General features: G+C 30.5%; 5 protein-coding genes across 5 annotated transcripts; 1 reads left to right on the top strand and 4 right to left on the bottom strand.

Moving 5' to 3' along the window:
- Positions 1–18: 18 nt before the first annotated feature.
- Positions 19–1707, bottom strand: PPL_11224 (uncharacterized protein; the record flags this gene model as incomplete). Its single annotated transcript, XM_020581981.1, has 2 exons — positions 19–1238; positions 1314–1707. 2 exons carry the CDS (start codon positions 1705–1707, stop codon positions 19–21), a joined length of 1614 nt encoding a protein of 537 aa, XP_020427284.1.
- A 1116-nt stretch (positions 1708–2823) lies between these two features.
- On the top strand, positions 2824–4380 carry dus2l (tRNA-dihydrouridine synthase family protein; the record flags this gene model as incomplete). Its single annotated transcript, XM_020581980.1, has 4 exons — positions 2824–3094; positions 3169–3301; positions 3384–3492; positions 3580–4380. The coding sequence occupies 4 exons, from the start codon at positions 2824–2826 to the stop codon at positions 4378–4380; spliced, it is 1314 nt and encodes a 437-aa protein (XP_020427283.1).
- An 870-nt stretch (positions 4381–5250) lies between these two features.
- Positions 5251–6321, bottom strand: dct (dynacortin; the record flags this gene model as incomplete). Its single annotated transcript, XM_020581979.1, has 1 exon — positions 5251–6321. One exon carries the CDS (start codon positions 6319–6321, stop codon positions 5251–5253), a length of 1071 nt encoding a protein of 356 aa, XP_020427282.1.
- An 885-nt stretch (positions 6322–7206) lies between these two features.
- Positions 7207–8980, bottom strand: PPL_11221 (Kelch repeat-containing protein; the record flags this gene model as incomplete). Its single annotated transcript, XM_020581978.1, has 4 exons — positions 7207–7901; positions 7979–8284; positions 8371–8604; positions 8968–8980. 4 exons carry the CDS (start codon positions 8978–8980, stop codon positions 7207–7209), a joined length of 1248 nt encoding a protein of 415 aa, XP_020427281.1.
- Positions 8981–9607: 627 nt separating this feature from the next.
- On the bottom strand, positions 9608–13119 carry rpl21 (S60 ribosomal protein L21; the record flags this gene model as incomplete). Its single annotated transcript, XM_020581977.1, has 6 exons — positions 9608–9707; positions 10201–10264; positions 10495–10545; positions 11385–11414; positions 11639–11721; positions 12632–13119. The coding sequence occupies 6 exons, from the start codon at positions 13117–13119 to the stop codon at positions 9608–9610; spliced, it is 816 nt and encodes a 271-aa protein (XP_020427280.1).
- Between the last annotated feature and the right edge of the window lie 336 nt (positions 13120–13455).

Here is a 13455-nt window from a genome sequence, read left to right as displayed (position 1 = left end):
TATTTAGTTGGCAATAAATTAAACATTTAATTTTGGTAGTAAAATTCTGATTGTATCCCAATTTGAAATGAAAAAAACTAAATTTGAATTTCTAGCTCCATGAACCAAGAATGTTGTTTCGTTTAGTCTTTGAATGAAAAAATTAAAGGAACTCTCAATCTTAAAGAGGTTGACGCTTGTAATTGATTTTGGCAATTGAAATGGTAATATATCGTTTGTGGACATGGAGGTCAGTGACGGTGGCCAGTCATCAGAGCGTATGTCAACTGTATCATTTTCATTCCAATATTGGAAATAGACGGTCTCTACTGATGGAGGTATTATCACTGGATACTTGAAAGTGTTTTGTCTCAGCTCAATGGTTTTAACCGTGGTAGGCATATAGGAGATCACACCTTTGTACCCATGTATATAGAGGTTTTCTAAACGTGGTGGCAACTTGACGTACTGTTCCAGCGGCATGTCGATTTGATAGGGCAGTGTCAGAGTGGTCAGACTCTCTGGGAGTTCTCCGATAACAAGTTCGGTTTTCTCATTGGAAATGACTTCTAGCGTCTTCAATCGATCGAATTGCGCGAATATGTTGGGTTCATATCGACACTGACCGGCTAACCTTAGATACTTGATATTTCTTGGAATGATAAAGGGTGTGACAAAAAATTCGATATTTGTAGTGGCGTAGATAAGTTGAGTTACACTCGATGGAATGTCAACGGACAGTATGGGAAAGTCGTCGACCAGATCGATTTCCAGTCTTTTAATCGATTTCAGATTACTAATGTGCGGGAGCCAAATATTTGTTATTGAGACATGAGTGAGACTTTGCGGAAGTTGTACGTTTAGCGGCGATTCATAGTAATTGATGTAATGTAGGAACTTGAGATTCGGTGGGAATGCACCAACATCAACGGGATCATCATGCCTACCTTCAATGTAAAGATGTTCTAGTGATCTCGGTAGTTTGGCGGCATCGATCGCCCTTGGAGGAGGGGAACATCCCAAAACCAATTTCTTCAAATTCAAAGGTAGTAATGACTCATCGATAGATCGATGTAAAATAATTGTAGAGATATTCAATGGAAGTCTTTGGTGGTTACCAAACTCGAATGAATCCGTACGAAATACTACTGTTTTAATATTGGATTTGCTTATCTTATCGATTGCGATTTGGTTGATTATGTGTGAAATGAAAGTGATATCTGTGCAAGATTCACTAATCACATAGTTTTCAATATCCTCTTTTTTATATATATTAATAGATCTAATTAATAATCATCATGTAATTACTAAGTTATTATTATTATTGTAATTACCAATCGGTATATAGTCATCATAGTAAGTGGTTGTACTTATAGATTTTATATTCTTAAAATAGTCTTTATTGCAAACCAATATTGATTTGATTGGTTTTGCATCGACACCTCTATGAAGTAGCTCTCTGAATGAATTCAATGTGAATGTCGGATTGGTTTTCGGATCGAGTAGCCAGCCCTTGAATGATTTAGGAATATAAGAACAGGTGAACCAAATATATTTCTCTCGCAGATAGAACCATCGCCTGCAAGTCAAACTGAAACAAATTCTCTCCACATCACTATCTAGCTCTCTAACTATGGTTGCAATTAAAAGTAATGGTAGATTTACAAAAATATGATTACTATTACTATTACTATTACTATTATTATTATTATAACTTTGACTATTCATTTTTTATATTTTAAAAAATTGATTCATTTTAAATTTTTTATAACAGTATTGTTTTTTATTTTGTTTTGTTGAGTGGTGACCACATTGATCAAGATGTGTTGAAATGATTAATTTAGCATTTGTTTAATTCCATTTGGGGCCAACCACCCAAATTTTTTTTAATTTGCTTCTGAAAAAATGGAATTAAACATTTGAATTTTTTTTGATCTAATTAGACTTGTCATTCAAATATCATCACCTTTAATTTATTGAATTTATTAATTTAGTGTTCCTGTTGAGCTTAAAACTGTAAGCTTTAGCAGAGTCACAGCATCAGATTGAAAGTTCAGAGTGATGTGTGTAAAATGAAAAAATAATTGTTAACCATTGAATTAATTTTAACATTGAATAACAGAATGCAATGTAAAATTTTGTTTTTTCTACTTAATATTGAGTCTATCCAATCTGCTTGAGTTAAATCATTATCCTGTATACGATATATTAGCTCTGTTAACATCATATCAAAGAGCTCAGGTTGCTCTGGATTCTCCACATGTGTTTCATAGTAGTACATAAATGATAGTTTAGATATGAGTTCATCTACTTGCTCTTGAGAGACACGACGTGTCTCTATATCCTAGATCTGTTCTGTTGCCGACTAGAATCACCTTGGTATTATTGTAGCCATAACGCTGTACCTCTTGGTACCAAAGTCGTACATCATCAAAAGTTCTTTCGTCACACAAATCCAATACGATGATCACCACATTAATACCACGATAGGTGTGCTCGAGCAGGTTGAATTGCGGTGATTTATAAGCATCGAACTTCAACTCTAAATTAGTCAAACCTTTTAATTATTTATATTAAATTAAATTAATTCTATTAATAGAAAGGTGTCAATGATTTTATTATATAATAACTCTTATAAATCAGCTCTTGTTTCGTTTTGTGTAAGCAATTGATTTCGAACTAATTTTGTAAAAATTCTCATAATTTTTTGTTAAATTAAAAACGAGACGAAAAGAAATGTTAAGTTGTTTATGTTTAGTTTAATATAGTATATATACTTTCCTATATAGTACAGTTCGAATTGTTTTGTTTATTTTAATTTAATATTTAAAATTAATAAATAAAATGATAGAGGATAATAATAATAATACAATTGTTAATAATACTACAAGTAGCTCTTCATTGTTGGTTTTAGAGAGCGAAACAGCATCAATATCTACAGATGATTCAAAACGTTCAGTTGTAATGGACTACTATGACAAGGTGATTATGGCACCGATGGTACGTGTCGGTACACTCCCAATGAGATTGCTTGCCAAAGAATATGGATGTGACATTGCATACAGTGAGGAACTAATCGATTTGAAAGTTTCTCAAACAAAAAGAGTTATCAATAGTATGTAGTAGTATTATTGCTTGTGTTAATTTGTTTAATGAATAGTTTGTTAACTAACACAATTATAATTCAAGAATCATTGGGTACAATCGATTTCATTGCAAAAGATAATACTATTACATATAGAACATGTGCTGAAGACACTCTGAATGTACTTCAATTAGGTACTGCTTCTGCTACCACTGCATTGGCTGCTGCTCAAGTTGTGTATGTATAGATCTGCCTGTTAAACAAACACTACATTATCTTTAGTGAAAACATACTAACATTGTATTGTGTTTCTAATTAGTGTAAATGATGTCTGTGCTATTGATATCAATATGGGTTGTCCAAAGTTCTTCTCTGTTCAAGGTGGTATGGGTTCTGCTCTACTTTCTAAACCAGACACTATAAAAGATGTAATTATCAAATAGTTTAAACAAACAAACAAACAAACAAACTAACAAACTAACAAACTAACGAAATAACTTAATAACTTAATATAGATTTTAACAACATTGATTAGAAATCTACCATTACCAGTGACCTGTAAGATTAGATTGTTGGAAGATGATAATAAGACGATCGATTTGATGAGAATCATTGAGAATACAGGTGTTAAAGCGATTGGTGTTCATATGAGAACGATACCGGAGCGACCGAGAGATCCAGCGCATTGGGATCGTCTGAAGAACATTCTCGACAATGCCAAGTTCTCTGTTCCCATCATTGCGAACGGCGATATCTTTGTCAACGAGGATATCGAGAAGGTCAAGAAGATGACCGGTGCCAACTCTGTCATGGTGGCACGCGGTGCCATCAAGAATATCTCCGTATTCAAAGCGGGTGCGCCAGATCCACTGGAACATGTCATCAAACGATATTTGCGATTGGCAATGCTCAAAGACAACTTCTATAACAACACCAAGTACGTTGTCAATCAAATGATTCAGGAGAATGAAATGCAAAAGACTGTAGAAGGAAAAGCATCGACATCAGCAAAAGGTTATGATCAACTATGTAAAATTTGGGGATTGGAAAAAGATTTGGAAAACTATTTAAACTATAAGAAATTGGAAACACAATCAATTAAAAATCAATCAAATAATAATAATAATAATAATAATAATAACAAAAATAATAATACAAATCAAAAAAGAACTATCAATGAAGAAAAAAAAGAAACAACAACTACAATTACAAATTCAACAATTTCAAATTTAAATGAACAAGATAAAAATGAACAACAACAAGAACCAAGTTCAAAGAAACATAAAACTGAAATAGAAGATAATAATAAAGATTAATTATAGATGATTATCGACCAGCTCGTTTCTCCTACCACCAACAAATTTATTTATCCAAAAAATAGCAAAACAAAACTATAAGTAATTCTAATGTTTACACTCTAATCCCTTTAATCATTCAGGAAGAACACAAAACTTGAATAACATATGGAATGGATTTGCCAACAAAAGTGGAGAGGTAAGAAAGCATTCTCTTTGAATCTGTGTCATTTATCCTTCTATTTACCATAACTTCAGAGGCTAGTTTCTCTTGGGCATCTTTGGAAATTCTGAGAGAAATAATTTTACTAATAATTGACTTGTTTCATAAACAAAGATTTCGAATTGCAAAACATCTTTTTCTTTCTTCACTCAGATTCTCTTTCATCTTCTATGATACCATTTGCTTTATCTTTATCTTTTTCTTGTTCAGCCATTTCAAATTACATTTATCTTATCTATTCATTTAAAAAATAATGAGTTGTTTGCCACAAACATTGGTTATTTAATAAATTCTATATATTGTTCTACGAAAAACCAATTAGTGTAAAAGTTTAATAATTAATTTTTTATTGTATATTAGGGTTAACAAAACTGAAATATTTGAATATAATAAAGAATAATTTTTTTTAGATAAATAAATTAATTTTGGTTTATTTTATTGTTACTACAATAGTGGAAATAATATTAGAATAGATTAGATAGGGTAGAAGTGTGTTAGGTTAATATTAATAGAGTGAAAATAATATAGGGATGGGATTTGATTTGACTGATTGATTTTAGTTGTGGCGATACTATTTAACATTGGTATTGTTGTTTTTTGAATAAAGTGATTTGGTTGGTTGATTGGTTGATTATATATTCTGTTAATTGGATTTTGATTTAAATTATTTAATTGGCAACAACACCCAAGTAAAGAACACCGAGAATGGTTTGAATCTCTTCGTAAAGCTTGATTGTTTGGGCTGGTTCACGGTTGTCACCGCCTTTGACAAGTTCGTTGACGGCACCGGCCAATCTACCGGCAGACTGTGAAATGTCAAAGCCAATTGGGAGATCGGATGGGAGTGTGAGAGCGAAATTGGCAGACTCTCTGACAATGTCCATGAGTGTGGTGATTGTGACGTCGTGATTCGATGATTTCTTGTGGAGAATGAGTTTGACTGCCTTGGCAGCGAATATCAATTGATCTAAAAATGGCTGGACTTGATCGGCAGTCAATCCATATTGCTTGGCAACAGCGTTGGCAGCTTGTGTGTTGAGTGGATTCGATGGAGCTGCTGGAGTGGCTGTCGAGTTGCTGCTGTTGTTGGATTTCGGTGAGATTGAAGCGGCTGGTGATGTGGAGTTGGCTGGCGATGTGCTACCAGTGTTGATCTTGAGTCCCCAACGCTCCAAACGCTTCTGTTCTTGACGGACTTTCTCTTCGTTGGTGTGTCCGTCGATATTGGTTGCAATCGAAGCGTTATCTACTGGTGCGTCGTTCTTTGATGGTGCTGCTGCTGGTGCTGTTGTTGTTTTGGTTGGTGCTCCATACTCCTCGATGAGGTTGTTCGAGCTAAGTCCCATCTTTGTGAGACGACGCTCTTCGACACGAGCTTGTTCGTCGAGCTCCGCCGACTCTAGCGATGGAGTCGATTGGCTGGACGATGGTTGCTCCTCGTTCGACGATGCTGGAGAGACGGCACCGGTGTCCAATCCCCACTTCTTAAGACGTGCTTGTTCCTGGCGCATCTTCTCGTCGCTAATTGAGAGACCTGCAACATTTGCATATGGCGATTGGGTGTCAACACCGCCACCGCTGGCGGTACCCGAGTAGTTGACCGGGACGGTTGGAGTTGGCTTGGTGACAACTGGAGCCCATGAAGTGACTCTACCCTTGTGATTGGTTCCTACTTTACCTTGGAGAGCACGGCTCAAACGTTGCTCCTCACGTGATTCAATTTCATCTTGACTTGACATTATTATTTAACTTTAACTTTCTGAAATATATTGCGAAAAAAAAACTATAGCTAATTTAAGAGATTTGAAGAATATTTATTTTTCTAATTAGAAATAAATTGAATTTAAATTATTTTAATTTAATTGTTTATATATATAAATAAATTTGACTTTTTGATTGTTTTTTTTTTTTTGTTAGTTACAATCAGCTGTTTATGATTTATGTTGTTGTTGATGATGATAATGATAACAATTAATAATACACACACTACTTTGTTTACTTATTATTTATAGTAATAATTTGATTGATTGAATTGGAATAAAATATTCTAAACACACTATATACAACCACAGCAAGCAAAATGATGATTTTTCAAGTATAAAAAACAAAAAAAAATTTAAAATAATGATTAGATGACAGAGTTATTAACAATAAAAAGATTTAAGTTTTGTGTGGGGTGAATGGGGGTAAAAATCAAATTTTAACCGTTAAATTTATTTTTTTTTGAAAAAAATTTTCATGGCACTCTATGGACCAAGCACATGAATAAATTAAGATATTATTTCCCACATTTCTCTTATTTGAAAACCTAGTTTAATTATATTTTTTTCTGAAATTTATGATTATTTTAAATGATAATGCTGCTATGTTTTTTGATTTTTTTGATCTTTACCCACACTATTCTCTCTACTTTTTTTTTTTTTTTTTCAATGACATGTTGATAATAATATGTGAATATGTTTGCTTTCAATCATTATTATTCTGAACAACCATTTTATCATAATCAATCACCACAAATTATATTATTGTTTTTATCTATAATATTATTTTATTTTAAAAATATATATTTTTCTATATAATCGTTTTTTTTCTTGGGTCAGGAATACTATTACCAACACCAACAACTAGTTTGTAGGTATTCCAACGAAAGATCCATTTTGATTCGTTTGGTTTTGTACGACTTCACATATTTTGTTGGCGGCGCTGGTCATCTGTAGGTCTGTTGATTCGCCATCCTTTGAGCACGAGAATCCGTCGAGTGATTTCATTGATTCGGTTCTGTCCATGGCGCTGTCTTCGCTGCTGCTGTCGTCGTCGTAGATCTTCTCGAGTGACATGATTTCTGCGTCGGACAGCGATGGATGTCCTACGATGTAGGTGTAGAGGTTTGGCTGTGGCGATGAAGTCGACGGGTTGTAGCCACCGTATATGTAGATCTGATTCTTGTAGGTGACCAACGAGTATTGACCGATGCCATTGAGTTCAAAGTTGGAATCCATCTTGGTCCATGTTCTCGTCTCCAAGTTGAATCTCCAGAGATCGTTGTAGTACGACGATCTGTCCCATCCTCCAAGACACCAAAGATAGTTGCCATAGACAACGGTTCTCAAACGAGATCTTGCACACGGTCCATCACGATTGTTTGCCATCGGGATCCACACATCATTGACCAAGTCGTAGCTGTACGGGAACTCTGTATGACCCTCGGGTCCATATCCACCGATTATATATAAAAAGTTATCAAACAATACACATGAATGTGATCTAATACAGGGTGGTGGTGTACCTTTAGCTGGAACTTCTTCCCACATTTCATTCACTATACAAGTCAAGTAGTTGAAATTAATAAGTTAGTAAATGATAATTATTAGTCTAGTTTCATTGAATGAAACTTACAAAAGTTGAATCTAAAGAAACTGTTGTTGGATTCTGTACCATCCCAACCACCAAAGATATACATATAGTGGCTCCAAACCACTGCACAATGAGCGGATCTACCCGATGGATGATTTCCACTACCTTCAATCGACGAACCTTCGAATGTTTCCAAATTCAACTTGTAAATTGAAACATCAAGGTATGTTTGTGGACCTGAATATCCACCGAAAATATACATTGAATCTTGATAAACTACAGCACTATGCTCTGTCTTTTCTGGTAATGGTTTACCTTTTGTAACTTTCTTTGTCCATTTTCTTCTTTCTACATAAATGATAGTAAGATATTAAAACAAAACAGTTAATACAATGCAACATTCCAAATACAATAAATAATAAAAATCTACATACCAAAGTTATATTCATGTAAATCACTTTTTACATCTCTAATAAAGGTGTGACTGTCTGGTAAATGACCACCATATACATACATCAAATTGTTATACACAACTGCAGTATGACAAACTCTGGGTGGGGGTTTGTTGTTGGTCTGTAATCTTAAAATAAACATCTTCCATAATGAATACTCCGATGATATCTTTAAAAAGTTCTTTGAAACCAATCTAAGTTTACAAATATCTGATACTATTATGTATGTATTTTTTTTAAAAAAATTAAAATGAATTCATTAAAGTTGAATTTCAATCATTTCTATACTTACAATTTAAAAATGAAAAAATATATAAAATAACTTCGTATGGAAGATCCAATCCACAGACCTCCTCAGATATTTGTCCATTTACACTAACCATTTTATTGTTTTTCTTGAAAATATTATATTTCTTTAAGATTTTAATAAACCTAAACAATTATTATTTTTGTATTTATAGAATATTGAAATTAGAATTAAAACAATAAAATAAACATATTTATAAACTTTAAAGTGAAATCATTATTTGATTATTATTTTAAAAAAAACACATATTAATATCATCTGATAATAATTACCTGCTCTTGACATTCATTTTGGATAAATAAGGAAAAACACAAAAAAAAACAAAAAACACAAATTCAAATAAAGGTATTGTAATTAATAAAATAAATCTTTCAATTATATAAAAGGATTTTGAAATTTAATAGCTTTTGATATTCAGAAGTAATGGTAACAATGATAATATTTTGTGATAATTGTTAAAGAAATTGTGAAAAGACGAGTAAATATCAGAAATTGAATTTCCAATATAAAGATTTTTCTTGTTGTTACAAAAATAAAAATAAATTAAAAGTAATTATAATTAAAAAAAATTAAAATTAAAAAAAATTCATTAAATAAATAAATATTAAATAAAATAAATAATAACAAGTTCCTTGGTTTTGTATTATTTTTGTTTGTTTGTTTGTTAAGAATTAAGTAATTAATATATTCTTATATTCTTTAATAAATCTAATGTTTTTATATGAGTGGAGTGTTTCTAACTATTGGTTCAAATATATATATTTGAAATTGTAATAGATAAAATATCTTGTTTTTTTAAATATAGATATATTTGAAAATGAAATAAATAAATAAATAAAAGTTAAAGTAAATTGATATAAATAAATAATTTAAAATTGAAAATGAATGTAACAAATTATTTTGAAATGAGATTTAAATATCTTTGTTTTGTTTTATAATTATTTGACGACTAACGAAAGAAGGCTCTTGCTCGAAATAATCAATTCGACTTTGAGTTTTATCATAAACGATGCTATTCATCTAAAGATTCGATAGGAGTGAATGTGTGTTTGGTAGGTTGAATCCACATTGTTTTTCACCAAATATTACCAATGATAAAAAAAAGTAGATCTGTTGATAGTTTTTTTGGTAGTTTAACTGTTAACACTTCAACTCTATTTGAATTGTAGTTGTGCTGTTGTTCCTTATGGCTAAGGGGTAATGTATGAATTTGAATTTTAAAAGTGGGGTGTTGAGTGGTAGTGTGTATGTGTGTTTGAGAGGAACAACAAGAAAACACCTTTGAGAAAAGAGTAAAACATCAAATTGTGTGTTTTGGCAAAAAAAAAAAAAAACCAAAGGTAAACGATATTCTTATTCTTATTGGTTGAAAAATGGAATTGCTATACCACACTCTCATGTGTCATATTAGGTTGTTCCACCAATTCAATAATTCAAAATTAGACTTAACATCCATATTATAAAAATAACAACACACACCATAAAATTTGAATTTTCTTTCTTACCAAGTTAAGTTCAATAGATCGGTTTTTTTATTAAAACAACAAACAATAAAAAATAAAAGTAGATCTGTTAATTAAAAAAATTATTATGGAAAATTGTTGTTTTGATAACTATTATTATTGTTATTGTTGTTTCTATAATGTTCTTTTTTTATAAAAATACAAAAATAAAATAAATAAATATAAAAAATATTTTGTTGTTTAACAATAAAAGATTAATTTTGCAAACTATTAATCATCAAGAATTTTCTAGTACTTTGGAGGTAACCATGTGAAACGAAATAAATTGACATTTACTTTCAAATATTTTTGTTGTTATTGTTTTTCCAAAACATTTGAAAATTACAACTAAAATTAAAAGATGTAATATTTGCATGTTTGGTGGTAGTTTGGATAATATTTGTTTTTTTATGAGTGTGTGTTTTGTCTTTGTGTGGTAGATTTCTCATGTCTTTGGTTGTGAAATTTGTGTGTGAGGTGTGTATATCCCTGCAAATGAGTTATTATGTATCTGTGTGCTTGTGTGTGAATGAGTGTAATGGGGGTAATTATTTGGTTTTTTTATTATTTATTTGTATGAATGAAAAAACCTACTTTTAAAAAATCTGACTTTGAGTAATGGTGATAAAAATAAGAATGAGAATACAAAAAATGATACACTACTAAATGTATATATAGTAGTTGTTGTAGGTAATCACCAGGTTTGTTTTGTCTAGACATAACCACACTAAGAATAGTTTTTGGAATCATCAAGCCAAAACAAAAACAACAGTTAAGACAAGACAAACAAAAAAAAATATTTTGGTGTTTGAGACGCTATCATCTCAAAAGAATTTAAATCTTTGAGTTATTACTATTAAAAACGAAAAATAAATTTCATTTTTCTTTTAATTCTACTTTCAATGATAAATATTTATTGTAGTATTAATAATAACATCACACACCACTGGAAAAATAAAAATAAAAATAAAAATAAAATATTTTAATAGATTAAAAAGAAAAACAACGATAATTAGATTGATTGATTGATTTTTGGGGGTTCTGTTTCGACCAATGATTTTTTGATAAGTTAAATAGACGAATGATTTATTGTTTTCAAGATGATATACAAATATATAGAATTATTAGTGTAACAACAAAAGAATAATAAATTGATTATAATAAATGATTATTAATGAATGTCATACCAATAACTTTTTCTTTTGAAACTTTTTTTCCTAATCTGGTAAAAAATGCTAGATTGCTTAATTTGTATTAATAATATAATTAACAATTTATAAATATAAATAAAATTCTAAAATAAATTAAAAACTATCTAAATATAAATAAATAAAATGAAAGACTTTGATATAAAAACAGAATTATTATTTTAATTATTTATTAACTAACAATATATATGTTTTGATTTTCTAATAATAACTGATGTGATGTGATGACTAACTTTGATTTGATCTGATTGACGAAAAACAAAATGCTAACAAACTAGAGGATATTGACAACGATGTGAATTCATTTGAAAGTATACTTTTTATTTAATATTTTTAATTTAGCCATATGGTCTGGTACTATCACTCACTGTATTTTTATTTTATCATTGATAATTTATGATTTGTGGAGAGAGAGTAAATGTGCTGAAATATTGGTAATAGTAGTAGAATGATATTATTTATTTACTATCTAAATATAGAAATTTTAATAAATTTTGATGGAAATTGAAATGATGTTGATGTTCATTCTAACTTGTAGAATAGTGAACTGAAATCAAATATTCGATAGTAAATTTCCCAGTTACAAATAAAAAGATCAAATTATTATTTTGAAAATCAATCAAAACCACTCATACACATATAAAAAAAAATATCAAATTTCAAAAAAAAAAAAAACGATTATATGTTAACAGATAAATTTGACAAAACCAGACTATTTTTCAAAACTAACCCTACAAACCATCACACACAATAATGATAATCATCTACAACAACATCATCATCGTCATCATCAAAAATCATTATCCTCATTGTCAATATAATTAATTATTGAAATTTAAATTAACAACAAAAATTCAAATTCCTAGTTTAATTTATAAATGATAATAAAAATAATAATAATAATCTAGAATTAATTAAATTGATTTGAAAAAATGGAGAAAATAATAATAATTAAAAGTAGAAATATGAAAAGAAAAAATAAAACAATGTTTGAAAGAAAATGAAATATATCTTAGACAATAATTATTGAAATTTAAAATTAACAACGAAATTCAAATTCCTTTAGTTAGTTGGTGATAATAATAATGATAATAACTAAATAAGTATAAATACTAAAAAATAGATTGGTATTTTGTTTTTTTAACTTGCTAGATTTTAAAAATTTTATTTTATTTTTTGTTATTTTATTGTCATTGAGAGCACACTGGTAAATAATAATAATTTACAATAACAACTCGTAACGGAGTGGGGTGATGGTTTGGAGCTCAGAGTCTCTTGGGTTGACAAAGAAACCAGTCTTTGGTTGGGCTGGCAAGACTGGGAGGACAACCTTTTGACCGGCCTTACGGGCTTTGATGGCAGCCAAGAAAGCTTGACGTCTTTGCTCGATGGCCTTCTTGTTGGCGGCCATGGAGTTGGATGGTCTGACATGCTCAATACGGACGTGGATCTTCTTGGCAATGTAACGTGGACCAACACGCTTGTTTACGATGACACCAACTGCACGTGGGGTGACATTCCAGACACGACCGGTACGACCGTGGTAGTATTTGTGTGGCATACCCTTGTGGACATTACCGGAGGCCTTGATATCAACGATATCTCCCAAACGGAAGGTTCTCAAGAAAGTGGTAGTCTTGAGGAGACCGTGTTGTCTGAATCCACGGGCGAACTTGTGTCTGGTTCCTGAACGTTGACCGTATGAGTGAGTCATTTTTTAATCTATACGTAATGATTATAATTGTAGTAGTAGTAGTAGCAATAGTTGATAAAATTAAATTAGTATTTATTTATATTTTTAAATCAAATTATCTATTGTTATTATTCTAAATCATCATTATCATCATTATTTTCAAAAACGAAAAGAAAAAAAAAGATTTGGTTCGATTTCTGTAGATTATTATTTTGGTTTTTTTTTTTTTCGTAAAACTTAAATAGTGCAGATACTGTTTGATTCTCTATATCAAATCTAATTGACGTGATGATCTAAAGTAAAACTGTTCTATATCATTCCAAATAACAACAAAAAAGACCTGTTTTATGTGTTTCT

This window comes from Heterostelium album, assembly GCF_000004825.1.
Source record: "Heterostelium album PN500 unplaced genomic scaffold PPL_scaffold13, whole genome shotgun sequence".
NCBI lineage: Eukaryota > Evosea > Eumycetozoa > Acytosteliales > Acytosteliaceae > Heterostelium > Heterostelium album.
Note: the sequence above shows the minus strand (reverse complement) of the source record. Positions and strands in the feature narration are given on the sequence as shown.